Source organism: Hippocampus zosterae, chromosome 17 (genome assembly GCF_025434085.1).
Source record: "Hippocampus zosterae strain Florida chromosome 17, ASM2543408v3, whole genome shotgun sequence".
Lineage (NCBI taxonomy): Eukaryota > Metazoa > Chordata > Actinopteri > Syngnathiformes > Syngnathidae > Hippocampus > Hippocampus zosterae.
The window spans coordinates 3,650,479-3,677,438 of NC_067467.1; the positions used below are offsets into that span (position 1 = coordinate 3,650,479).

Here is a 26,960-nt window from a genome sequence, read left to right on the forward strand (position 1 = left end):
CCCACCAACTCCACGCAACAAAAGAATCAAAAGTGCGCAGCAAGTTCTCCTCTTCCCGTTTCCGCATTTTTTTTTCCTTGTTTCGTACACACTTGTATCAAGTCAGTCCCTCGTCTACGTCAGCTTCGTCTCCTCCACTCCGCCGCACTTCTATGAGTTGTATCCAGGCGGCTGCACATACTCCTCGGATCTATCCCAGTCCGTCACCCATCCGGCCCCGCCTCCCGCGGCCCCGCCTCCGTTTGAACCGACCGCCTGTTGACTCATCGCCCCGTACTGGCCGCCGCCGCTTCGGTAGAGATCCTCCGTCTCGTTGGCAAGCTCGTCTTCATCGATGATGCCGCACTTCTCCTGGCTGGTGTCTTCGATGTCGGCCCATGGCTGCTTTTCTCCCGATGCGAAAAGTCCTGCAAGGAAGAAATAACGTATTGGACATATCAGAAATCTTTGAAAGTAAAATTGGCAACAAGGTTTCTAGAGGGAGAGACTGGGAAGCAAGGCACTTTTTTCCCCTCCCACAGGTATAGGATATATAAAGTCTACACACCCCTGTTCAAATGGCAGGTTTTTGTGGTATCCAAAAATGCGACTTACCATAGAAAACAACTCCTCCGTAGTGAACCAGGGACGCTATAAGGAAGACGTATTGCCATTCCTCGCGTGTCTGAAGCGAAGGGGGAAAATCCCATTGCAACATTTTTATTTCCATTTTCCACACAGAAAAGTTCATTTCTTACCTTATGTTTGGTCATGGCTCCCACTATTAGAGGACAAACCATTCCAGACAGCGTTCCCACCCCGTTTGAGATACCCATTAGAATGCTGGCGTATCGAGGTGCAATGTCCAAGTGGTTGACATTAAAACCTGAATGGGGGGCGGGATCGGGGGGGAGGGGGGGGGATGAAACATTAAAAGCATTCAAATGACAAAAACAACCATTTACACTGAACGCATCGTCATCGCTCTTGTTACCTGAGATAGCAAAGCCGCTAAAGCCGACGGCAAGCACCAGGAAGGAGATCGCGACGCCTTTTGTGTGAGAATATCCCACCACGAGTAGGAGGGTGGCCTCCATGCCAAAACCTGAAAACAAAGTAAACATTTTAACACCCCAAAAATAAAAAATAAAAATAATAAAAAACACTCTAAATTGTCCCTAGGTGTGAGTGTGAGCGCGGATGGTTGTTCGTCTATGTGTGCCCTGCGATTGGCTGGCAACCGATTCAGGGTGTCCCCCGCCTACTGCCCGGAGACGGCTGGGATGGGCTCCAGCACCCCCCGCGACCCTAGTGAGGATCAAGCGGTACGGAAGATGAATGAATGAATGAATGAATAATAAAAAAAGAGAATTCATTCCATCATTATGCTTGCTGTTTCAATAAGTGCACATGTAGACACTTTATTAGGTACGCTTGCAGGGAGAAATAAATGTTGAATCATATGATACACCAATACAAGATGTGTTTGAAAAACGCCGACTCAGCAAAGACGCTTAAGAGAAAACATCCCCACGCGCATGTTGCGTTTCGGCAAAAGCGCAAAGTTGAACATTCCCGCAATTCAGGAAAAGCGCATTGCAATTTGTTGCAAACGTCACCTCCGCAGTTCATCAGTTTCCTAACATTGGTGGTGGTCATCAAGTTGTGGGTTCGAAGGTAGTCCGCCAGCTGGCCCCCCAGGGGAACGATGATGGTCATCACGAGATGGGGCAAAGCTGACACCATGCCCACCTGAGAGAGGAAAAGTGGCCATTTCTCTCAACCATCGACCATCAACCACCGCACGGAAAGTCAAGATTCAAACCCGGAAACCGTGGACCGAGAGGCGCACGGGGTCGGTCGCGCAGCTCACCTTGCTGATCTCGAAGCCGAAGACTTCTTCGAAGTAGGCCGGCTGGCTGATGAGAAGCAGGTAGAAGGTCCAGCTCCTGCAGAAGTTGGCCACAATGATGGCATAGACAGGCATGGAGGTGAAAAACTGCCTCCACGGCGTCTTAAATTTCTGCCACCAAACGAGAAGAAATCTCAGGGTGATCCAATGTCGTGAGATCATGCGCGAGTGTGTCCGAATGCCTCTTTCCCGCGCGCCGATACCCGCATTTATTGGGTCTTGCAAAAATACCTGTAGAGGGTTGAGAAACGACGCGGACTCTCCGATGGCATCTTCAATGTACTTCCTCTCCTCCGGCGTGATCGTGGGATGGGCGGCCGGACTCTCATAGGACACCAGGATCCAGAACAAGTACCAGAATATTCCAAAGCTGCCTGGGAGAGTTCAATCATAAGGAAGAAAAAAGAAAAAGATCGCAATCAGTTGATGTTGGACAGACATGAGCCGATAGAATTGACCTGCTGGATGGGGGATGCTCACCATAGACGTAGAATACAGAAGGCCACCCAGTGTATTGCACCAGTATCCCAGCTAAAGGCATGGCCACCACCGCCCCTGCATAAGATCCTACAAGGGCAACAAATTCATTTAGACAAACGCAAAACAACAACAAAAAAAAAACACGCATACTCACCAACAGTCAAAGAAAAAGAAAAAAAGCGGAAATTCACCAAACTAGGAGATTTGGGCTTGATGCCTGCGATAAATTATTCATTCATTCATTCATTCATCTTCCGAGCCGCTTGATCCTCACTAGGGTCGCGGGGGGGGGGGGGGGGGGGGGGGGGGGGGCTGGAGCCTATCGCAGCTGTCTTCGGGCAGTAGGCGGGGGACACCCTGAATCGGTTGCCAGCCAATCGCAGGGCACAGAGAGACGAACAACCATTCGCACTCACACTCACACCTAGGGACAATTTAGAGTGTTCAATCAGCCTGCCACGCATGTTTTTGGAATGTGGGAGGAAACCGGAGCACCCGGAGAAAACCCACGCAGACCCGGGGAGAACATGCAAACTCCACACAGGGAGGCCGGAGCTGGAATCGAACACGGTACCTCTGCACTGTGAAGCCCACGTGCTAACCACTGGACTACCGGGCCGCCCACAAATTCATTTAGACAAACGCAACAAAACCCACCCATACCAACAGTCAAAGAAGAAAAAAAAGCAGAAATTCACCAAACTAGGAGGTTTGATGCCTGCGATAAATGATCAAGGTAGAATTTAGGTGGCATGAGGTCAAACTTACCACAAAAGGCCGTGGTGGCTAATCGACTTCTCTCGAGGGGAGGAGCCCACTTTGCCCAAATGCCGTGGCAGGCCGGGTACGACACACCCTGCACCACACAAGCCAGTTAGGGAAGAGGCTCAGCGTATTTCATGCACAAAAAAAAAAGCCACTTGGACACACACTATACCTCAACAAGGCCTTGACATATTCGGACCAGTATGACGCAACTGTAATGGCAGCGAGCGGCAGATGGGATCAGCATGTTGAGGGTGGACGTGGCCACGATGGCAAAGCCAAACACTCTTGAAGAACACAAAGGAGCAAAACAAAATGGCCGCTTCTTGAACAATGACGGCGGTTGGGCAGAATGAGAAGATTTCACCAAACGTAACATTTTCACGTTGAGCAGCAAGAAACTGTTCGACTCCGACCGGAGTCATCAAATCGATGAGTAAGCGTGAGACCGATCACCTGTTGGCTGCGAATTTCTGACATATAAAACCTCCGGGGATCTGCGTGACGATGTAGCCCCAGAAGAAGGAACCGTGGATCATGCCCACCGTCTCCGGATCCCAAGTGAACTGTGCAGCCTGAGGAAGAGGCAGTGATGACGTCGCGTCAAATTAAATAAGACGGCAGGAACGGGGGGTGCGCGCTTACCACGAGCACTTCCTTGTTGCCTTTGTAGACGGTGTGGTCGTTGACCATGCTTACGATGGCCACGCCCAGATTGCAGCGGATGCCGAAGGAGATGCAGAAGCCCAGGCCGGATAGGATGGCGATGATGTAGCGCCTGGGCAAGCCGAAGCAGGTGCAGTCCACCACGGGCAGCTCCTTCTCCTGCACCAGCTCGGGACGGCCCTCGGCAGACAGCTCGATGGTTTCTCCATTGGGCTGCCGCTTGTCAATCAACCTGCACAAAAAAAAAAAAAAAAAAAAAAAAAAACGACAGCCGATAAACGACTCGTAAAAGCGTCGTCCCGTTGACTTTGTAGTTTGTCGGTTTCGAGTATCTCCGCGGTCATCCCTAAAGATTCGCGAGGCCAACGTGATTGTCGTCCATTTTTATTTTCCGCCGGAGTTAGCAGACGTCTGTCTACGACAACACCCACGCGCAACATATACTGTTGTTGTTTTTTTTTCTTTATTTTTCGTGACTGCTTTTTTTTTTTTTTTTTTTAATGTGCGTGCGCACACCCGGATTGCGCACACTCGTGCGGCACGTGCGCACTTTCCATTGGGCTTGATCCAGTTAGTCAGTGAGCTGGACAGTGATGTATAGGAACGAGTACACGTTTATGTATGCGAGATTTGCCGTTGTTCTTTTTTTTTTTTCTTTGACGCGAGGAACGATAAAGGGTGGAAAAATGAATCGTTTTTCTCGTGCGCTCAGAACTGCTGTGTGATTCTTACTCACACACACACACACACACACACACACACACACACACCACATGGGGCGAGTCGCATTCTGACACCGGTTCATTATTGATGCGTTTTTGGATGAGATAAATAATTCAGCACAGCTTTTTATACTGTAACGTGTCACTACGCATCTATCCGCCTGCATGGCTGTCCGTCGGCGTATTTCTTGCTCACATCTGCAGTTCACTCCCTCTACCAGGTCTCTTATTGCAGACTCGGCGTGGCGTCACTTTTTCTTTGGATATGGACATTCCCAAATTAAAAAAAAAATGTGTGTGCGGCATTTTAGAATTTGTAGGAGATTATCTCCATCGGCATCCTGCCTCCTACTCGCTCTACCTCTTAATCTGCCACCACACTGAGATTAGGATTATAAAAAAAAAAAAATAGAAAAAAGATTTACTTCCGGAAATGAATACAGAGTGGCAAAGTCACGCGGGGCGTGGTTTCCTTCTGACGACACGGAGATGTATTGTGGCCTCAATTTTCGACTTTGCATTGGCTCTTGCTTTCAATTCTAAAATTGCACATTTGTCAAAAGGCCTTTTTTTTTTTAGCTTTGCCGTTAGCGCAAGTGCCCTGTAAACCGAAGAGTGGAGGATGCAGGTTCAATTCTAACAAGGGCCTTAAAGCATACAACAACAATTTCATACAACACCCGCACATTTGCTGAATATGAATAAATAAAGATGATAGTATTCATAGAATCCCACAAAATTAATTGCAGACCTCCACCATCATCCATTTGAGATGTCACCATATACCTGCTCAACTTTATAGATCAATTCTATGTAGTTAATCAGAGTTATTTTAAAATTTGAAATCAGACCCGCACACGGCAGTTTGCAGTCTGTTACAGGAAGGTGTACATATCAACCCGAAGAACAAGTGATGATTCACCCCCGCTGCCTTCTCCTGTGCAAGCAACGTGCCGAATGGCATCCCTGAAAGCCGACATTAAGTGCGGCGGAAGCATCCTCATTAGTCAACGAGACAGATTGCGCCCTGCCGCTTACACATATGCTACCGGCTAACGAGGTTAGCCCACAGCTAAAACGACTCTTTATTACAGCTGCTTCACACTCAAGGATAATCGTGGCGTAGCCTTGTCTGCGAATGTCCCAAAACGTCTCTCTTACGTACCAGCAGGAGCGGGCAACGATTTTGTGAACATTTGCGTTGAGCTTTCACAATGTGAGAACGGTTGCGCAATAAGGGTCTATGACATTCGTGGCTGCTAGGGGACGAGATGTTGCACACCCTCTTCCAATCCCAAAAGACAACAGAATGTTCCTCGGCGATGGAGGCGAGTCGTTGGAACCGCAGTACTCGTGTCGTCATGTTAGCAAAGAGCGAGGAGTTGCCTTCACTCGCTCTCAGCTGGTCACAACTAATGAGCCAGGTAGGAGGCCTGTGACCTCGGGCCCTTTGTAATATCGTAATTACATCAACAGCGAGAGCCTGGAGGCACTCCCGCGCTCCTCTCCAACAGCAGAAGTCTTTGCACGCTCACTTTAAAAAAATCGACTTCTGAAGACGTCATGCGGCGTGACTAGAGTCTAATCCAGGTAAAGTAGAGACGACACTACGCTCTACCGGGTGACATTCTAGTCAGATAAAGCCCCTTTCTCCCCATGCCTACGTGGGTTTTCTCCGGGTATTCCGGTTTCCCCCCCATATTCCAAAAACATGCATGGCAGGCTGATTGAAGACTCTGAAATTGTCCCGAGGTGTGAGTGTGCGCACGGGTGGTTGTTCGTCTCTGTGTGCCCTGCGATTGGCTGGCAATCGGTTCAGGTTGTGCCCCGCCTACTGCCCGAATACGGCCGGCATCGGCTCCAGCATGCTTGCGACCCGTGTGAGGATAAGCGGATCGGAAAAACGGATGGATGGATCAACAAAGACAAGATCAGAAGAGAATGAATGGGAGCAGGACTAACCAAAGTCTGATAGTATAACGTCAGACCTTGAAACAAAGACGGATGGTTTTAGTCTGTAACACTGTTTGCAGACCGCAGTGATAATTTGAAAAAAAAAAACAAACAAAAAAACCCCCCACACTATTTCAATACGATCAAAATGCCTGTTGGAGATGTAAAATGGTCACCTATCGGTGGTCTTATTTGCCTGGAGATAATTTTACAAGGCCGGCCATGACTCACATGTATGCTCGTGACCTCTGACCTTTGCTCTCCCGTATATTAAATCATGAATTCGCTGAGTGTTTCCTGTAATCCTCTCATAAGAGGATGACGGCGGGAGACAGACAGCCAGGCAGGCTGACAGCAAATATATTATATAACGGCAGACGCCATTCCTCATTCGTGGCCGTGTGGCACAATTGATCGGCCATTGCTCTCCCAATGTAAACGTTCATCGTCAAACACGGTTTCGTTTCACAGTTGGAACGCGACGAGGGATTTATTCTGAGATTTTATTTTTTTTTCCCCCTCTGCCGCGGCATCTCTGGCGCTCCTTCTGTGGGCCATGCGCTCTCCCTGAAGTGAGCAGATTGGGTCTCAACGGGAATGTGTCACCCTGGGAGACACCCTCCCCTTGCTCATCCTGTCACCCCCCACCTCCCCACCCTCCCTCCTCTTTTTCGTCAACATCCATCCGTGACATGTATTCTTACATATGCCCCACGATCTAATCTGCCCGTAAAAAAACAAAACAAAACAATCTTAATCCTTAATTCCACACCCATCAGACACTTCATTAGGTACACTCGCACGATCCCATGCCCCAAAATGATCTGTATAAAGATAAAAAATGCTTTGATCGATACAGTTTGATGCACTGTTATTAAATGAATACGTTCCTCATGGGTGAGTAAACCGATTGTTGCAGCAGCAATCTCAAATGTGTTTGGAGATGGAGGTCACGGGCAGGTATGATTACACGCAGTCAACTTCTCGGAAACGCATTTGGAGATAAAACGACACATTTCGGAGTGACCGTTTAATGTGGGCAGCCGAAGGCACGCCTGTGCAATAATCACGATTTTCTAATCCGCATCTTCATATGCTACACCTGAGAGACGGAAGAAGTGTCTTGGGCGCTCATTAAAAGATTTATGGCAGATTTGTAAACGATATTTGAGCGAAATAAGCCTTTTGCGTACACCTTTGAGTTCAGCTCATCCAATGTGTGGATGATGGATGGATGGATGGATGACGAGATAGGTATTGCACTTCAGCTTGTTTTATTCTTCAAAAAGGTTAAACTACATTGTATTGCATCAGAACCCCCCCCCCCCGCCCCCGCGATTCAACTAAATTATTAGGCCTAAAGCGCGGCAAACATGATCAAATAATAATTAAGACGTCCCACTGTGATTTGAATATTTTATCAACGCCACAATGGCACCGAGCCGCTGTGCATCCGGAATGAAATTGTGGCACTCCTGCGGATGTAAACGGGATTAAAAATGGATTACATGCTACTTTCTGCATTGCCTTGTGCGCCGCCGCAACTAAGCTTTCCGTCCACAGGGCCTTGTTGGGGAAACTTTCAAAATGTGGATGCAGTCAAAAGACCAGTAGTGGGTTTGATATCAAGAACAATTTGTTTCTGCCCACCGCCGGTGATGTTATTTAGAAAGTGTGAACCGTAAGAGGAAACCGTACGTTTGAGTTTCCAGCGCTGGCGTTTTGCGCTTACCGAGTGGCGTTTAATATAGAAACAGGAGATGCATCCTGATGGAGGGAATCTTTAAATAATAAATGAACTTCCGGCTGCCTTCATCATGGAGGGATCGCGCTTTTGTCTGTGAGCCGGTGAGATTGCTCCAACTCCAGCGAAGCAAACAAGGGGGAGGCCTTCCTCGCGACACACACACACACACACGCACATCCATCCAGATGTGCTGGAGCGTGCCTAGGTGCATTTGCCTCGCACGTCGCCCATTTGGACAGAAAGGATCGCCTTTCAATGTGCATGTCTGTTAATCTGCAAGCGTGATAGGATGAAAGTTGTCTCCATGGATGGATGAAGAGGGAGCGGTCGGAGGAAGTGACATGGGCCAGGATGGCGCGAGTGGGAGGGGAGAGTTTAGGGATTTGCATGGCTCGACATCTGGACTGAAAAACAGGCTATTTCAGGACGGGACTTATACGTTTGCGCGCTACCTCAAATCCGAAGAGAACGGAAGCTGGAAGCAAAGGTTATCGAACGAGTATCTATCATTGAATTTTCCTCTTTGATTTTTGAATATTCTCATATTGTGCACGCAACAGTCTGCATTGATTAGTCATGAAGCGACAGTATTTTTTATTTTGTATTATTGACTTACATTTCTCTACATTTTTTACGTTGGAGTAGCAATTAAATGTGAAACACTGCATTTCATGCTTTGGTATGAGAATGTAATATTTGACCCCAAAAAATATGAGCAGCAATGTTTGCTATATTTATGAATGTGATATGATATGACGGGGCAGGGGGGGGGGTCGAACCAATTTTATCGGTCATTTTCATCGCATAGTTTTGGATTGCTCAAATCCGGGCATTTTTTTGGGCATGATGACGTCTTCTAGTTAATTTAAATCCACAGAAAATTGAGGTTTAACACGTAAAGTGGTTTTGCAGGATTCATTTCCGACAAATGTCAATTGTGCTCGCATTCTTTCCAAACAACTACAATTTGGCCACGTAGATTCGCGCTCGGTCGGCATCGCGACTTTTTATTGTTATCTGCACCGCAAACGTAACCGTCGCCCCGTTTTATTGAGTAAACTCGATTCGAAACTAACTTTTCCGCCATTGCAAAGAATATACGGACTGCCCAACTCGATAAACCGTTTCGCTCTCGCTTGGGAAAGTGTACAGGCGTCTTGAAGTTAAATGACAAAAAGAGAAGGGAAAAAAAAGCCATAAGAAAATACCTGTTTATTCTGCCCAGAGTTTTGGCCGCGACCGCCTTGAACCTGTCGGGTCGGACCTCCATCCTTCTTGCTGCTCAGCCGGCCCGTGTGCTCCTCTCTCGCGTGAACGCGCACAGAACACGCGCACATGGCCGCATGCTCGCTCTCGCGACTCCCGACTGGGAGATGAAGAGCCACGACGACGTTTTCGTGGGATTTGTTTCAAGCTGGCAAAAGTATTTGAAAATTAAGCACTCAAGTAAGTCGGTACAGACACTTGTTTGAAAAAAAAAACAACCTGGAGAAAGTTAGAAGTGAGTAAAAAGTTAAAGGTCCACAGACTCTAAAATGTTCTAAAGTAAAACGAACAAATGCATTTTGATTGTCACTTTGTATAATACCCGTTTGAATAAAACAACATACTTTCTGTCTTTTACTTATTTCCATAGTGCTCATTCCGAGAGTTAGTTAAAAATAAAACTGCAAACTAGTTTCTGACCGTATGAGCGTACCTCAACTTTAGCTAATGTATTAATAAATGTCACAAAACAAAAAGTCACTGTGAAATCATCCAATAAACAGCATGTAGCTGGATTTGTATCAAGTTAGTCCATTAAATTAAATCAAGTTGCTGCCTACAAGAATGTTTAATAAAATCTGCATCTACACAATACGTCGAATTTACAGCATCACATTCAAGATGGCGAAATATAGGCCTTTTTACAGTCAAGGTAATACATGCGCACATATGTAAGGATCTTATCAAGAACTCCGTCCACCCAAAAAAAAAAAAAACACGGATCCACATGAGGATCCATCAAATAGTCCTCAACTTCAGGGAAAGAGTTCTTTACAACTCGAATTGGTCCTCACAAACAGACTGGCATCAACCTCTAAATATTGCTGGTTTGGTATTTGCGAATTGGTCATTTATTTTTTTGTGGGGGGGTAACCTCTGTTAACGACAGGATTACTTTGGTGCCATTTGCTGGCATCTTCGTACCAAGGGGGAAAAAAATGGACAAGTCCTTTGTCACCATCTATAGGCAATTACAAACCCTATTCGTGACAGGGCTCGTTCCCAAATCCCTTCGGATTAGTGGTGGCTCACTGCATTTCTTAAAAAAAAAAAAAAAGTTTTGGCTTGCTAACAATGTAGCTTCCTGAGCTAAGCATCTGTAGCGTCCATTGCTATCCTCCCTTCACAGTGCCATGTCTTCCTGCATCCGCGTCATCTTGCTTCTCCTCTCCCCGAGGACCTACACTTGAAACATTTTCCAAACAGCCTCCGCCCTGACGAGCGCCCAACCTCCTCACACTCCCGTGTCCTGCTCCTCCTCATCCTCCTCCTCCTCCTCCTGCTGGGGCAAGAGACGATAGTGTTCGCTGCCCACTGGTAGGAAGGTCGTCCTGGGACGGATGCCGTCCTCCTCCGGAGTAGCTAGATTTGAGCTGAGATCCAGCTGTTCGATAGAGCTGCACTTGGTGTACATGTCGCGGTCGACCTCCTTCCCAACATCCTCCACGGACTCGCCGCGGAGTAGCCTGCGGCGCCGCAGGATTGAATGGATGTAACCGATGGGTACCGGCAGGCTGGCAAAGACTATGAGCAAGACGATTACAGCCAGAGCCCAGCCCGGGTACTCCAAAGTCATCTCAGAGGCCTGCCCAGAGAAAAACATCAACAAAGTATGTTGTAGCATGCGAGTTTGAATTGAAATCGTTTTCGACTTGAACACCGTCTCAATTTCCATACAATCGATAATCGACTTACTCTGCCAGAAAGAAATAATGACAACACGTTTTGCCCCCGCGGCGGCTCTTCAACATGTGACTCCTTTTCACCCACAATGCTCTCCTTACCGTGCTTTCATTCCAGGCGGTGTATGTGGGCCTTTTAAAAACCATCCGCAACAAACTGGCAGCCAGAAGTCCGATCATGGCCAGCAAGCACACATACTTCCAAAGATATTTGTACACCACTGGGGGGCGCCATTTGAGCATATCTTCAATGTCATCCAGGAAGCTGCAAAAAAACAAAAACAAAACCTAAACATAATGAAAAACACCCAAACAGATCTTGCAGACCCCCCCCCCCCCACAAAAATTGACTTCATGGACACCCTTAACAATTAACAGTTCAGACGGATGACTCAAATTAGATGATAGTTTATGACATCTTTGTCTTGAAAACACCCCCTAGAAAAATATTTGTCCCCAATATTTGCAGCTCCAAATCCGTCATGACTCACAAGCATGCTGTCGATGACCAAATCAATAAATTACTCACGACCTACCGATCGGTGCCATAAACCCAGGAGACGCTGATGGTTTCAAAGATGACAACGATGACTAAAGGCAGCGTGGCAGAATAGTCGTCAAACATGGCCACAAAGTAGTTGCCCGAGCGCTGAGTGAAAAGAAGTCCGAGCAGGAAGCCCAAAGCGCAGCTGAACACTAAACCCCCCCCCAAAAAAAACAAACCCAAGAGAAAAACACTTTGAAGCGGGCGTACCAAAAGATGCTAAATTTGCATTCCATTCGACTGGCCTACCAGTGAGTAAGGTGCGGTGGCGTCCCAGCGGAGGAAAATTATCCATGAGGGGGGTGAGGATTCCTTGCATTGTCCCGAACATGGTGCTCATGCCCAGGTTGAGCAACATGAGGAAAAACAGAGCGGACCAGAAGGGGCTGGCTGGGAACAAAGCCATCACCTCGGTGAACGCGATGAACGCCAGCCCCGTGCCTTCTACTCCCTGAGCGACGACATAACAAACAGATGCAACGTGACAACAACTACACCCGAACGCCAAGTAATCCCAATTCTTCCGCCGCTAGCTAGCGGGGCATCGCTCACCTTCTTCATCTCCTCCTCCAGATTGCAATCGGTGAGGTTGAGAGCCAGCGTGGCGCCAAAGCCGCTGTACCACTCCCGATAGTCTGAGACGGACAGCGATGTTGGCTCGGTCAAGTTGAACCCCGGCCACCCGCGACGGCCCTCCTGGATCCACATGTTGCTTAGAAGGCGAACGTTTCTGCAAATAAAAAGATCTCACTTAAGAATATAATACACAGGTGCCACGGAGTAGAGTCTCCGGTATTATTTTGTACATTTTTATCCATCTATCAAGTTATTTATTTATTTATTTTGAGACGAGCCACTGTTGAACTGATTTTTTATTATTATTATATACTAGCTGGTTCGCTGCCCTCCGGGCGGCTCATCAGCTAGTTCCTGCGGAAGGCTGGTAAAGTGGGCCTTCGGCCCACAAAAGTGTTGTTGCTTGGTTCAACTTTTTGTTCATCTTCATTGCTTATCGCGAAAATAAAGAGATGTTTAGCGCTACTAAATAACTAACAATTTTATTGCAATGCTTGTGGGTAGACAACATTTTTTCGCTAAGATGCCCGCGCGATCGTAGTGAGCCACTGCCTGAGCGGCGCAGTGGCGGCGCGCAGCGGCGCGGTGAAGTAGGTACGTTTTGAAAAGGGACAGACGGAAGGACAGACCGCGTGCGGGACGACGCGCAATATATATATAGATATGTTTTATTATTTTTTTTTTTTTTTTTACTGCTTGAGGGTGACAGTAAATTCAACTCGATCCAAAACAACCAAGATGGAGGCCATGTACGAGTGCCCTGGTACTTTGGTGCTTGTACCATTGAACCCCCCCCAAAAATTCATAGAACGGCAATATAATTGATATCGCTATTGACTAGTATTACTGCAGCTTACCGAGTCAGTTGGAAATGGTGTCTAATATTTTCGATTCGTGACCAAGGAGCAATTACCAGAATGAGCACAATGTGGGGCTGAAACTATTCATTCATTCATTCATCTTCCGAGCCGCTTGATCCTCACTAGGGTCGCGGGGGGTGCTGGAGCCTATCCCAGCCGTCTTCGGGCAGTAGGCGGGGGACACCCTGAATCGGTTGCCAGCCAATCGCAGGGCACACTTAGACGAACAACCATTCGCACTCACACTCACACCTATGGACAATTTAGAGTGTTCAATAAGCCTGCCACGCATATTTTTGGAATGTGGGAGGAAACCGGAGCACCCGGAGAAAACCCACGCAGGCCCGGGGAGAACATGCAAACTCCACACAGGGAGGCCGGAGCTGGAATCGAACCCGGCACCTCTGCACTGTGAAGCCCACGTGCTAACCACTGGACTACCGGGCCGCCCGGGGCTGAAACTAATTAATGACATTTCCATTCACTTCAACTGGGAAAGATGAGATACACGTTTTTGGAAATGAAATGAATTGAAAATGATGTTACTTCAATCTCAGAACCCGGTAGTGTGTTTTTTTTTTTTCTTTCTCACAATGATGCGAGCAAACTTACGATCTTTGATACATACTCAGCCACGCAGTCCTTTGCGATGTTTTTAGCCCGGAAACCCAGGATGACGAAAACAACGAGCGAGGCTAGGACAGACGTCATGAAATTGATGCCCGAGACCATCAGAGCGTCCCTGTGGCAGTTGTTTTGGACCGGATTGTAGGAGGAATACGCAATGACGGAGCCGTAGCCCAGCCCCAGGGCGAAAAACACTTGAGTGGCAGCTTGCCGCCAAACCTGCATGTTGCCCCAAGTCTCCAGCTGAGGGGGAAAAAAAAAAAAAAAAGCTTTAAAGTGTACCAAGTGTGTCTTTTAACACTGACACAAACACATGAGTCATATTCTGGAATGCACGCTTACTCTTGGATAAAACATATACGTGATTCCCTCCAATGCTCCATCCAGCGTCAAGCCTCTGATGAGGAAAATGAAGAGCACCACGTAGGGAAAGACTGAGGAGAAGTACATCACCTGAAATTTGGAACAACACAAGGATTGTTGGAACGACGGACGAGGAAAAAGATGCGACGTTGATCACGTGCAAGGTTGCGAATGCTCTTCTCGTTCACCTTTGCAGATGACTTGATACCTTTAATCATCGCCAAGGAGACGATGGTCCATGCGGCTAACAAACAGCCCGTCATGATGGAATTAAACTCTCCCGATTCCTCGATGGAATTCGAGATGTTCAGAGCTTTGCGGAACCAGAAATAGGATGTTGCGGAACTTCCTGCGCATTCTTTCACTGTAGATGAGAGCGGGAAAAAAGGGCATTTAGTGACTATGCGATTGGGATTATTTGTCTGAACAAGCAGAGTCTACCTGTGTCATTGGCAGCTACGTCGATGGGACAGTTCTCCCAGGGTAGAGGATACTGGAAGGAGTTGCCCAGGTAGAAAAGACTCCATGCAATGATCACATTGTAGTACAAAGCCACATAAAAACAAACCTGAGGAGGAAAAACAACTTCATGAATGAAGATATCAGTACATAGCCATGATTTTACAAACAGCGCCGTCTCTGCATTTGGGGCCTGGCCCCACCAGAGGGCGCTGTTGTGCTCTGCGCAGGCTCATTGGAATAGTGAACAGAATTAGTCTTGTTTAGAGATAATTTATGAAATATTTCAGCAAGAATGATATTATTCGAGAAATATCAATTATGATACAAAGACAATTTTGTTATAAACAATTACGCATCATACAGTTGTACAGTTATAAATCGCATTAATGGTGGGAAAAGGTTTTGAAATGATTAACCTTTTGTTTTTGTTTTTTACACTGCAAAAAGCTGGCATTTGAACAGCGGTGGGTAGACTTTTTATACCCATTGTTTTTGTTTACACAGTCGAGAAAGCAAACACGGACAATTGAGTGGTCTAGCGCTAAAAGACTGACAAATTTGGCATGCCAGGAAAATGAAACATACGGACCGGATGAATCCAGTGATTCACGCTCAGTGTCAGTGGGAGAAAGTGTTACACAACAACTCTCATGTTACAGCCCGTCATCATCCTCTCTTAGTTTTACACCCAGACGGGCTACGACAGACTTGCTTACAAACAGGCCTTGCGAGTGCGGCATGGGAGATAAGTCAAACTCGTCCAACCCAAACATACTTTGCATGACGACGCCTTTGGGAAGGAGCCCTCATTGGAGGCACAGCGTGCGGGAAACACAACCAAGCACTTCTTAGAAATTCTCACCAAGCAACTAGAATAGCCGATGCCGGCGAATTTGGGGGAAATGTGCTTCCACACTCCGATGCTTCCCTGCCGAATGCTCTGGCCGGCCGCCAACTCCATGAAGAAGAGGGGAACGCCAACCACCACCAGAAGGAAAACATACAGCAGCATGAAGGCCCCTGCAAGGAAGGAAAAGAAAATACATGTGGATTACTTTTAGGGCTACAGTACGACGTTGGCGTCTGTCATCAGATACAAACAAAACCGTTTTAACTGAGGAAAGACAAATAAGATTAAAATACAAACTGTAATATCACGTTAATATCACTGTGGGGAGGCTCGTTATGCTGTTTCGGTAAACCAGATGAGGCTCTGGGAGACGAAGGAGCAGATGAGGTAGCCCCATTTTGCGTCCAAGCAGTAGCATATTTTAGAATAAATGCTCAACAAAACATGTTCATAATTCCAAGATCATCCGATAATCTCCACACTGATCATCACCTCCTCCATTCTGGTGGCAAAGGTATGGGAACCTCCACACGTTGCCCAAGCCAACGCTGAAGCCCACCTGGGCCAACACGTACTGAATCTTGGAATCCCAGGCTGGCCGGTCCCCATCGTTGATTTCGTTGGCATCAGAAGTGAGGGCGAGCTGAGACTGACACTGACTCTCAGTCAGCCATGCGCCATCCTCGTCGCCATCCATCGAAGGTTTCTCCGTCTTGGAATAAAGAGGACAAAAAAAAAACGACGTCAACATACAAATTGAATTTGTCAAACATGGCAGAGAATGTGATGAAACGTCAGTGAGCCGGGGGTTTGAATGAGTGTATGGAAAGGTCCGACAAAAAAAAAAAAAAAATTATGCAATCACCTGGTGTATGCATTTAAGCCTTAAACATGTTTGGGGGGGCCTCTCGCTTCCCACCCATTGCCTGCTGTGTGATAATTAAAAAAAAAAAACACTGCAGCTCAAGTCACACTCCATTTAGTACACAAACAAGAAGGAAGGGGGTGGGGGCATGGGGGGGCGGGTCGGTTTGGAAGCTCATCTCAAATATCTGCTTCGCAGCAGATAGAGAACACGCGGGGTGTTGAAAGAGGAAGTGCGTCTTTGCCAATCAAAATAAATAAACACTTCGACATGTGCTCCTGTTGGCTTTGTCGTAGTTTGTATGTGAGCACATTTGGCTCGAAAGAGTTTTGAAACTACGTATTGGATGCGCGGGCTGTTTGGAGAATGACAAATATGTGCGGAGCAGACAAATCTAAAAATGGATGGTGACGGGCGGGGGCGATGTAGGATTACATTGGTTGAGCCTGTGGGTGTTGCCGAGGTTGACATGGAAAGCACGTGGGCAGGAAATACTTTATTGCGGCCAACGAAAAATGACCGTAGTCAGCCAGACATGATGAAATTTGCTGTTGTCCAAATAAAATGTCAAAATGACAGAAAGTTGCGTTGCAGGGACACGCTTTTACAACCACTCATACTGTTCAGTGAGTCATTGCAGCTGTGAGGGAGAACATTGTCACCATAGTTTGTCACACCTACCGGAAGGGGGTGAGGGGGGGGCTTTTATTTTGTTGTGTTCAAATTTCGAATGTCAAGGGCACCAATGGACAAAAGGGAGGGTGAACGCATGAGGTCATGATGACCTGCTATATCGAGAGAGCGTTGCTGCTTGCCAGGGGCGATTCTCGGATCACAAGTTTAGGGCCGCTGACCACCTGGCAAGGCAAGATGAAATGTGATTAAAAGTCACTGAAGTTAAAAAAAAAAGGCTTGGAATGGACTAGAATTCAGTTCCAGGATTCATTTTTAAGTATTTAGTCTGTGCCTTAAGGAGGGTTGCATTTCTCGGGCTTGCAATGGACTATCGACTACAGTAACAGGGACTGTAAATAATCATAATTATATCACTTGTCTGGACAATCTCAAACAAGACAATTCATAGTTTTGTCCTTTTCCCAAGTAAGGACTTTGACGAGGTCTTTTTTTTAGGAGAGCATACATTGGTGTCCAACTCAGGACTTTGCAGGAAGCAAGCCGAGTCATTTTGACAGAGAGGGACTCCTTTCCCAGGACCTTATCACATCGTTCACAAGGCAAACGCGACATTGGCAAACGTATACAAGTGCATTCTTCAGGACACCGGCTTGCTATCTGCCGGTTTCACCATCCTTTTAGCTCAACAGCACCTTCGCAAAAAAAAAAAAAAAAAAATCATGGCAACATTTAGACAGGACAAATGCAAGTCTCGGTCAACAAGTACCTGCAGCATCACGGCTCGATTTAAAGTACTGTGTTGTTGTTGTGGTTTGCAGTGTTGAACATTTACCTTGCCAATGTAATGGTTAATTTATTTAGAGTGGGAAAATATTAGCACCTTGTTAACATCTCTGAGTATGATGCGGTGCAGTTCGACATTAATTCAGTGGAACAACAAATAAATTATCAATAAATTATTTTTATTTGAGTTACTACATACATGTTAAATGAATCATTACCCAGGTATACTTATTTTATTTGCCCATATTTAAGTGTAGTGTTAGTGTTAAAACTGTGCATAATCAAAAATATTTGGCATAAAGTACGATGTTCCCGTTTTATAATGTTACTCGTGATGGTGGTGCCTGGAGAGCTACCGTATAGTCTGAGGCTGTACTCAAATATTTGAGAACCGCTGACTTAAAATAGGAACACGTTTAACAGTGCAGGTGTTGAAACCGTTTTTTCAACCAGACCAAGGGAGACAAGCGTTTACAGAGCAGCATGTTCCATTCCCACCAATTGTAGTGTGCACTGTATCGCAAAGCAGCTTTGTTTCGTGGGTCAACCATAACGAGAACAACGTTGACATTTGAGCAAGCAATGACAGCAAAAAAACAAATAAACATTTGGAAGAACGTATGAGAGTGTGGAAATTACCATGATTGACAGTTCGATCCAACGCCGCTGCTGTCAAGTTACGAACGACCCTGATCTTGCTGAAATTCGTTATTTCATATTCACTTTCGTCCTCACGACTTCTCCTCCTCACTCGTCCTTCGCAACTGAAAGACGATTAAAAGTCGCCCCCTTTTTTTCACTTGAGTTGTGTGTTTAGGGTGGAGGGAGAAAACTTTCCAAGCGCCACGCTGTCACTCACGCGTTTGGAGCAAACCAAATAAGAGCAAGTGAGAGGTTACTTTTACTATAGCCAATAGGCAGGCTGGAGGGGGCGGGGCCTGGCTACACAAAATACTATACACGCGACTTCATTGTTGCGCAAGTATGAGCTGTCCACAGATGTCAAAAGAACTCATCCTTTTGTCCCGAAGAAGTAGATTTTTTTTTAGTCGTAGTAGAAAGTACTTTTAAAAAATTGCGGTAAAAGTAAAAAGTCGTCAGGATAATATACATACTTGAGTCAAGTACATTACAAATACCTGAAAAATGGCGACAAGCCTATTTGCACTAATATCACCATTGGCGTTGACTGACGGAATGTGGTGGGGTTAAAAAAATTCAACGGCAGAGGGCGCTGTGACATAATAAAGCGAGTCGTGAGATCGTTTGATTAAAAAATTATCGAAGGAAATACAAAACAGTACAAAAATGATCGAATGAAACGATTGGTACTACAAATAATGAACCACAAAACACAACGTGTTAAGGTACAAAATGTTAAAACAACAACAACAGAATAGAGACTAAATGAATAAATAAATTGCAGTTTAATGAGAAGAGTTTTGGGAAATGTTTGAAAATGCGAAGCGATTTTTAGATACTGCGTATTTTCTCCCAATCAATCAGAGAGCGAAAGAGGGGTTGGGGGGGCTCAGAAAGGGGGGCTCAGAAAAACAGCTGTACAATTGTCAAACACGTTGAAAACAAGGCAACACGAGTTTTTTCCTAGTGCTTCAATTGGGGCCCAGGAAGAGATGAGTATGGTCAGATAAGTGGGGTGTGTCATGGTAAGAACCAATAATATACAGCAGTGCGACAATGTTCTACTTAATTCCCATCACTAGTTATTTACAGCATAACAGAACGATTAAATTAACATTCAGATGATGAAGTTATATGCATGTTTTTTGGACAGTAGTTGGTACAAATAGAGAATATGTCATTAGCAACTTTTCATGCAAAATCCTCGCACCACCGAAATTAAACTCACTTGGACTACTTAAAATGTCGAGTCACATGCTTGCGGTCCAGGTTTACTTGTCTTGTTATAAATGGCGACACCACAATGCTCTGAAGTCACCTTCAGGCTGTGCATGGGCAGACTGAATTTCAAGGAATGCTGTCATTGATTGAGCTACTGAGTGACAGCAGTGACATATGCCGAAGGGAAGATGTTTTCAAAGGTTCTATTTATATTCTGAGCGGCGCAATTAACCTGTACATTAGTAGCCTTTTTTAAGGATGTTTTTCTTATATTATATCAGTCCTTTTCTGTGTGTCGCTGTCTCTCCTTTGGGAATGGAGGGAAGCGTTGCCATGTGACCTTTTTCTTTTTTCCTGCCATATTAGAATGAATTGTTGTAATTGCACATCCACTACAGTAGGTGGCAGTGGCGCTTATTTTATCGACAAATGACATGAGTTATACTTATGACAGAGAGTTGCGGTGGCGTGAAGCATTTGCTTCTTTTTCGCAGCATTAGAGAAAAAAAAAATGAGAAGCCCTGCGTTAAATGTATTAAAAAAAGTATTTATCGGTCTTTGCAACCCCAGAATATAGGGCTCAGCAGGGGGGCACAATATTTCAAGTGGGTGAATGTGGGACAATGTTTGAATGTTTTAACTATTCCGTAATTAACATTCAAATAATATTGGCGCAAGCATGCCAGAATTTTGCCCAACCTTTAGAGGTGGTCATCAGGCAGTAAGGTGGAGGAAGAGTGAAAGCGGCACAGATTAAAGTCAGACTTGTTTTTCTAGTTTCTGCATTTCTGGGGTAGGTGGGACGTGTTCGTGTAAACAGTTTCAGCGCAGTGAGCGCAACTGCGATTGTCTTCTGTGGCTTGGACTTAAAACGCGCAGACCACAACAAAAGGTACAGTTATGGATCAGTAGTACAGGTGCTAATTCTTTGTAAATAACGTGTGGGTCGTGCCCAAGAGTGTTGAATGAAGTTGGCTCAAAATGTCGCTGGTTTTGCTTTCATCATTAGAATACATGTGATGACTCTCGTTTATTGTGAGGGAAGATTTTTTTATTATTATTTTTGGAAGAAAACGGTGGTGAGGATGAGGATAGGATAGTATCACTCGAGCAACCTTCTGTGATGTTGCACTGAATTTGTAGAGGAACTTTTTGGAGGATTGTGTCATCCACATACCATGCAGCCAGTGTCGGTGGTTTTTCCTGTAGAGTATAACCATCACTTCCGAGAATGCAGACTTGAAAATGTGCTTCTTAAATTGTCAGCATTCTTCCGGGTTGCCGTAGTAATCGTGTAATAATATCAGCTTTCATTGTGTAATTTAATGTGATTTGGATTATGGATTTTTTTTTTATTGTTTTTTTTATTGTAGAATAATTTACTTTCAGAGTCCGTTCCCCTTCTGCATGCTCCTGAGGTGACATACTGTTCCTATTTCTGATTTGACTTACCAGATGTATTCGCGTCCTCCGGTGCTGCCTCGAAAGCCTTCACGTGTCCAAGTCACGCCCGTTCCAAAACAGCAGCTTGCCTTGCAGGGTGAGCTCCCTGAACGCATCGATTTCAGTCAAGCGATCCCGGATTCGTCTGTTAATAAATGTTTGCATTTTATATGTTTGTGTGTGACCGAACTAACTCGAACGATGCCGAAATAGAGTTGAACTCTCCATCTCAACGGAATGAAGAGCGAGAAGTGGTAAGTGCTTGATTTTATCTCATGCTCTTCAATTGCTTGTTGAGCAGAGAAATAGAGGCAAAAAAAATGATAATAATAATAATTACATTTCGTGTTCATCTCATGTCGATGAAAATGTAATTGGGGAGTTGGTCAGATTTTCTCCTGACATTAGACTTTCAATTGCAATTGAAGGTAAAATCTTAAGAATGTGGAGTTGTATTCTTGAGCGCAGCGTCATCCGTCATCGCGAGACAATCGCAAAGTGCATACAGGCCAACAACCATTCACACCTAGGTACAATTTCGCATTCAATTAACTTTGCTTGCGTGTTGTATCACTTCTTTTGGATCTTATTGAGTATACTCATGAAGTAAATAGTGAATGTATGTTGAGATTTTATATGAATTAGAACAGAGGCCATTTCTTTGCGCATTTGGATTCATATTGTGACACTTTCGACACAATTTTCAAAGCATTTTGTCTTTCTGGGGAGATTTGCATAAGAGGGCAATTATTGGGAAATACCACAGCTCGGGCATGTCAAACTTGTTTTCACCGCATGCCAAATTGCGGTGAGTGTTCCCCTCAAGGCACGGATTTCAATTGTGAAACCACATACGTGTATCATTGCCACAGTACGCCAAGCGCCGTGTTTCATGTTTGCATCATGTTAGCCATCACGTCTGCTAGCCAGAACCTGAGCTACACTAATTGCCCCGACCCATAATTTCCCCTGCTTTTGGGTATTATTCTGAAGGCTACTTTTGAACAGAAGTCAAAGAAAAAAATAACGGTCACGGGATTAGTCGTAACGGAGTGACAAACGCGAGACCACACGAGCCCACCTGACTGTGTGTTCTTGCACCCTCACCAGGAGATTCTGAACCACTGTTTCGATGACATTGAGCGCTTCATGGTGCGTTTGCAGCAGGCGGCCGAGGCCCAGAGCATTCTTCTTCAGAGGAAGAAAAAAAGCAGGAAGAGCAAGAAGCTGAGCCAAGATGGTAGTGAGCACAAATTTACCTGCTGCTGTTGTAGCTTTCAAACACAATGCAGTCCTCCGGAAGGCTGTAGAATACAGAAATTAGAAGGGCAAAAGAAAAGTTGTGGTTAGAAATAGTCATATGCTACACTGAAAAAAAATGATGTGTTGGCTTTACTCAATTTAATTTTGTCAATTAAATTAAATCATCCTGATCCAGATACATTTTTGAAGTAGACTATACATCAAATTAAAATATACCTCATGATTGTACTTCCACATACAGTATGTCTCAATGCAGATGATTCTCTTGTGTGCAACACACCATTTTTTTCAGTGTACTTACAAAAAAAGAATATATTATATATTATTTTAGTGTATACATATATATATATATATATATATATATATATATATTTGACGCTTGTTATTCTGCAGATGACTTGATTACCATGAAAGCGGTTCCTCCATCAGAGGACGACTTTGTGGACATTTTTCAGAAAATCAAGTACTCCTTCAGTCTGCTGGTAAGATGTGACAACTCTGATCGCTCTGTTTTTGCTTCTTCTTGAAATGTCACTCCTGTGACTATTTGCTGGTTACTTCAAGGATCGGGTCAAGTCTGCCATAACGGAACCGAAAGCGCCCCGGTTGCTGCATCACATCTTTTTTCCTCTCCAACTGGTGTGCCCACCTTCACATTCTGGGTGAGAGGCTCTCTCGCGCGCTGTTTCTTGCTGACTGACTTGTGCCTCTGTCATAGATGGTGAAAACCACATGCGGCCCACAATTGGGGGGCTCAGTGGTCAGTCCCGCACTGACCACTGGAGCCGTTTCGCTGCTCCGGGACCATCTGACCGAGGAGGAAAAACAGCTTTGGACTGAGTTAGGCCCCAACTGGACTTGCCCCAGGTATGTGTGTTTTTTTTTCTTTTTGCAATTGTGTTCGACCTCTCAAAGAAATCTTAATCAATACTTCCTTCAGTTGCCAGCTCGGTGTGTCTGTCCCTCCGTACTCGCCAGTCTTCCTGGACGGATGGCAGCCGCAGGCGTTCGACTCCTCTGGCTTGCCTCTGGAAGATCCTGTTGAGTCGCAGCATAAACAAGAAGCGAACGTGCAGAGTGCACCCGTGGCGGAGGGCCCCGTTGACGAGACGGATGAAGTGTGAGTGCAGATGAGGGGTTGGCAAAGCCCCCATGGCCAAATATGGGGCGGATCCCACAAATGTCAGTACAAAGAAATATTTACTGACAGATAAAACAAGGACCGACAAATTATAAACAGAAAGCGCTGATGAAAACAGACCAGGAAAAGTCAAAATGAAGCAAAAAGAGACCCGAAAATACACAATACCAAATGGCAAAAGTTAAATTACACAAATAATTCAAGAACAACAAGAAATCCAAAAACACTTACTGAACAAGAAAACCATCGAAATGAGAGACGTCACTGTAAATATCATTCCAGGGAGGGAAATGGACTTCCACCACCTGGGGAGAGACATTTCTGCTGCTCCTATGACTTTGTTGCGAGAAACAGCAGTGAGCTCTCGGTGCTGCAAGGAGAAACACTTGAGGTACACACACACACACACACACACAACTACAGAATTTGATGTGCATATCTGTACCTTTACATTGTAAGGATTCTTAAAAGCTGATCGACAGAATCTCATTTTTTGAATCAGCATTTTACCCGTTTCAGGTCATCGAGTCCTCCAAGAAATGGTGGAAGTGTCGCAATCGCTTTGACCAGATCGGATTTGTTCCCCATACTATCTTGGAACCACTGTCGACTCAAAACAACAACAGTGGGGAAAAACCACCGGTGTGTGTGTGTGTGCCAAGTTTAACGTCCGTTTTCAATTCCGCCGATGTTCCTTGCAACTTACCTGATTCTTCGTTGGCGCTGTCCAGATGTCACCCGCTTTGTACGCTCCGCTGAGCCCGCCTGGTACTTATGGGACTGCGACGAGCCCCACGGCGAGGCCTCAGAGCATGGTGTTGCCATCCGCAGCGACACACGATGACAATGGAGATCGAGGTGACACTTTCAGGCGAACAAATATCATTGAAATGGCAACGGATATTTGAACACACATGGAGAGATAGTAGAAAAATACTCACAAGTACATATACTTGATCTACTGCAAAGAGTGATCGATATTAGTGAGGCTTCCTGAGGCGAGATCATGCCATGTCAAGCCATGTCTGCAGTATACTGCCCCCGTGTGGCCACACAGCACAAAGAGCAACACAATGTCCATTGAAGTTACCAAAAAAAATGCAGGAGATTTTAAAAAAGCCACAAATTCTTTAACATCTATGCAATTAGGTCATTTGTTAAGGTTTTGACACTACTGTGGTGTCGTTTTATTTTAAATATTACATGACTTGGGCTTTGAAGCTGGACAGAAAGTAAAAAATGGCAATGAGTTACAGAAGACATAGCGGTCTGCTTCCTGGTGACTGTAAGCATCCTTGCGTACACGTCATATCACTCTGACGTCGTTCTTAGCATGCCTGCGTGTTTGTGATTTTCTTCTACATGTCAAGTCAAGTCAAGAGTATTTATAGAGCACTTTCAAACACAAAAGAGTAGACAGTACAATGCATATGGTGGAGGCTAAGTTGAATCCAACCATTTAGGGATTCTAATCAGTATTTTACTGTAATGTGTCATCTGACAGTTAATTGGCCTTGTGTTGAACGCCATAAGCCTCTCCCGTGATCATGTACCCCTTTGCAAAAGATTTCCAAAGTATGAGCAGGTCACGCACGCTCTCGCCGAGAGTCACCGTCGTCGTTTGTACTCCATCTGCCTGGATGCGAGCTTTTTTTTTTTTGCTAATGGCTCCATGTGTTTGCGCAGTACTCATAATGAACGACGAGCTTCTTCAACGAATGGCGCAGAAGAGAATCTCCGGCAGCCGTCCTCCTCTCATGACGTCACGCTCCGTGGAACCACCGTTTACATTGAACTACCAGTCTACGGCGTCCGAGGTGGAGTCCTGGCTCGTAGCAAAGGGCTTCAGTCAGCGGTACTCACTCTTTTACACTGTATTCGACCTCTTCACAAGATTGAAAAACAAAATGTTAGCGGTAAATTCTTTTTTCCATGGCAAGGGGGTTCGAGAGCACTACTCTGCCCCCTAGTGTCAGGATGTAGTCTCAACAAACACTCAGTCGGAGCGGAGTTGAACATAAAACCGAGAACAAAGGAATGGTTGGAAAGTGAACGGAAAAGCAATTTCGAGTTTGCTTCTCCTTCCTCCTCTATTAGGACCGTCCAGAGTCTTGGCGTTTTAACCGGAGCGCAGCTCTTCTCCCTCAACAAGAAGGAACTCTGTGAAGTGTCTTACGATGAAGGCGCAAGAGTGTACAGTCACATTATGATGCAGAAGGTCATTCTCGAGGTGGGTGAACTTGCTACCGTGAACAATCTGGCGTGTGCGTGTGTTTATTTGGGTTCATTTATTTTATGTCTTTTGTCTATCTGCAATATCTCGTAACCATTGTTGGGATGTCGTTTTCTTTTTAAAAAAATCAATTCCAAACTATGTTAACAAAGTACAGAACGTACTCGGTTTAGCCATCAAATACAGAATTACATAACGAGAACCATGTAGGGTGACTACAATTAAGGTCCACTGTTCTGGACAACGTAGTGAACCAGTGTGTAACTCTGTCAAACTTGTATTTCATCTCTTGTGTGACGATATACTGCCCCAAAATCGTAAGCCACTGCGGAGGCACAAATCTGCAAATGCCCCCGTCGCCTCCTAAACATAAGGTTAAGCAAGTGGGGTTCAGGTCTTGTCATTAACCTCTGGGGAAACGTGCGGGCAAACGCGTCTGTTTTTGCGCGTGCAGTCGTGTGTGCGTACTGGTGCAGAACTCTGTATGTTGACAAAGGCCGTTTGTTTGCCCGACCTTGACCCATGCATTTTGGCCCAATTGTAACTGACCTACTTACAAGTGACACCCGTTCCAATTTGAAATGACGGCAAGTTATGAAGCTCTGTAACCGGCGTCTGTCTTCCGCGCGCCTGCCTCCCTCCCTCAGGATGCGCAAAAGGTCTCCGAACTGGAGAAGGCGATGGAGAGGCAAAAGCTGAAGATCGGAATGACCGAATGAGCCAGCGGACAGTCGGCCACGTTAACCCTAGGGAAATTGTGACGAGAATAGACTGAGATAGTTTGAGCCATAAACTGTGCATTCTGAATTTGTGAAGGCAAACCAGCAGATGACTTTTGACTTTTTACGGCAACCCGCCTATTTGCATCAGCTTTCAATTGCCAATAAACTCATTCTGTTGTCATTTATTCATATTGCAATTGCGAGAATCACGTTATTCCAACACAGACGTCACACTCAAAAGAGCACCAGATTTTTTTTTTCCCCAAGTAAAATTACAATTATTGACATTTTTGCAAAACGAAATGTCATTTTAGTTCACGACTTGCAATTGAGAAAGTTCTCTGCCCTCTGCTTGCGTATGCTGAGCTCCCAAACCCCAAACTGATTTCAAGTAGGCACATTTAGCTGAAGTGGAATTGAAAACCAGTAAAAGGCAGAAATGGCTTCACCAATTTCTTTGCCGTGGTGAGCATCAAATTGAAAGCTGGAAATCCGTCAGTCCAGATATGGACCTTTTCATTTCTGAATTAAGGAGGAAATATTTGATACAATACTAA

General features: G+C 45.4%; 3 protein-coding genes and 1 long non-coding RNA gene across 7 annotated transcripts; 1 reads left to right on the plus strand and 3 right to left on the minus strand.

The window, feature by feature from the left end:
• Positions 1 to 26: 26 nt before the first annotated feature.
• Positions 27 to 10,355, minus strand: slc17a7a (solute carrier family 17 member 7a). The gene is made up of 13 exons (XM_052049959.1): positions 9,433 to 10,355; positions 3,782 to 4,034; positions 3,593 to 3,711; positions 3,309 to 3,423; positions 3,140 to 3,227; positions 2,372 to 2,458; positions 2,123 to 2,265; positions 1,853 to 2,002; positions 1,599 to 1,731; positions 974 to 1,084; positions 738 to 865; positions 595 to 664; positions 27 to 407 (listed from the first exon to the last, which is right to left on the minus strand). Exons 1-13 carry the CDS (start codon positions 9,492 to 9,494, stop codon positions 151 to 153), a joined length of 1,716 nt encoding a protein of 571 aa, XP_051905919.1. The 5' UTR covers positions 9,495 to 10,355; the 3' UTR covers positions 27 to 150.
• A 178-nt stretch (positions 10,356 to 10,533) lies between these two features.
• Positions 10,534 to 18,619, minus strand: slc6a16a (solute carrier family 6 member 16a). Of its 3 annotated transcripts, XM_052049956.1 has the most exons (12): positions 18,378 to 18,619; positions 15,947 to 16,166; positions 15,467 to 15,624; positions 14,584 to 14,710; positions 14,331 to 14,506; positions 14,122 to 14,232; positions 13,781 to 14,022; positions 12,269 to 12,446; positions 11,966 to 12,167; positions 11,709 to 11,868; positions 11,275 to 11,437; positions 10,534 to 11,075 (listed from the first exon to the last, which is right to left on the minus strand). In XM_052049956.1, exons 1-12 carry the CDS (start codon positions 18,378 to 18,380, stop codon positions 10,725 to 10,727), a joined length of 2,091 nt encoding a protein of 696 aa, XP_051905916.1. In that variant the 5' UTR covers positions 18,381 to 18,619; the 3' UTR covers positions 10,534 to 10,724. The 3 variants fall into 3 exon arrangements, with proteins under 3 accessions (XP_051905916.1, XP_051905918.1, XP_051905917.1); XM_052049958.1 differs by lacking the exon at positions 18,378 to 18,619 and having other exon boundaries at positions 16,014 to 16,158; XM_052049957.1 differs by lacking the exon at positions 18,378 to 18,619 and having other exon boundaries at positions 16,030 to 16,150.
• A 1,723-nt stretch (positions 18,620 to 20,342) lies between these two features.
• LOC127590422 (epidermal growth factor receptor kinase substrate 8-like protein 1) lies at positions 20,343 to 26,594 on the plus strand. Of its 2 annotated transcripts, none has more exons than XM_052049960.1 (14): positions 20,343 to 20,493; positions 21,057 to 21,141; positions 21,258 to 21,298; positions 22,155 to 22,287; positions 22,701 to 22,789; positions 22,872 to 22,946; positions 23,026 to 23,174; positions 23,248 to 23,427; positions 23,731 to 23,839; positions 23,968 to 24,090; positions 24,180 to 24,306; positions 25,135 to 25,303; positions 25,546 to 25,678; positions 26,329 to 26,594. In XM_052049960.1, exons 2-14 carry the CDS (start codon positions 21,057 to 21,059, stop codon positions 26,398 to 26,400), a joined length of 1,485 nt encoding a protein of 494 aa, XP_051905920.1. In that variant the 5' UTR covers positions 20,343 to 20,493; the 3' UTR covers positions 26,401 to 26,594. The 2 variants fall into 2 exon arrangements, with proteins under 2 accessions (XP_051905920.1, XP_051905922.1); XM_052049962.1 differs by having other exon boundaries at positions 22,155 to 22,284.
• On the minus strand, positions 22,223 to 23,826 carry LOC127590427 (uncharacterized). Its single transcript, XR_007959612.1, has 3 exons — positions 23,680 to 23,826; positions 22,714 to 23,345; positions 22,223 to 22,348 (listed from the first exon to the last, which is right to left on the minus strand). It is a non-coding gene; the product is annotated as an uncharacterized LOC127590427 (long non-coding RNA).
• Positions 26,595 to 26,960: the final 366 nt, after the last annotated feature.

Coding starts and splice junctions, on each gene's coding strand:
- slc17a7a (XM_052049959.1), bottom strand. CDS start 9,494: ATGGAGGTCCGACCCGACAGGTTCAAGGCGGTCGCGGCCAAAACTCTG. Junction 1,085..1,598: donor GAAACTGATGAACTGCGGAG/GTGACGTTTGCA, acceptor CTTTGTTTTCAG/GTTTTGGCATGGAGGCCACC. Junction 408..594: donor CGGAGGAGTTGTTTTCTATG/GTAAGTCGCATT, acceptor TCTTCCTTGCAG/GACTTTTCGCATCGGGAGAA.
- slc6a16a (XM_052049956.1), bottom strand. Junction 12,447..13,780: donor GCAAAGGACTGCGTGGCTGA/GTATGTATCAAA, acceptor TTTTATTTGCAG/AAACGTTCGCCTTCTAAGCA. Junction 11,438..11,708: donor TGGGTTTATGGCACCGATCG/GTAGGTCGTGAG, acceptor GTTTTTTTGCAG/CTTCCTGGATGACATTGAAG.
- LOC127590422 (XM_052049960.1), top strand. CDS start 21,057: ATGTATTCGCGTCCTCCGGTGCTGCCTCGAAAGCCTTCACGTGTCCAA. Junction 21,142..21,257: donor ACAGCAGCTTGCCTTGCAGG/GTGAGCTCCCTG, acceptor ATGCCGAAATAG/AGTTGAACTCTCCATCTCAA. Junction 23,428..23,730: donor GTTGACGAGACGGATGAAGT/GTGAGTGCAGAT, acceptor ATATCATTCCAG/GGAGGGAAATGGACTTCCAC.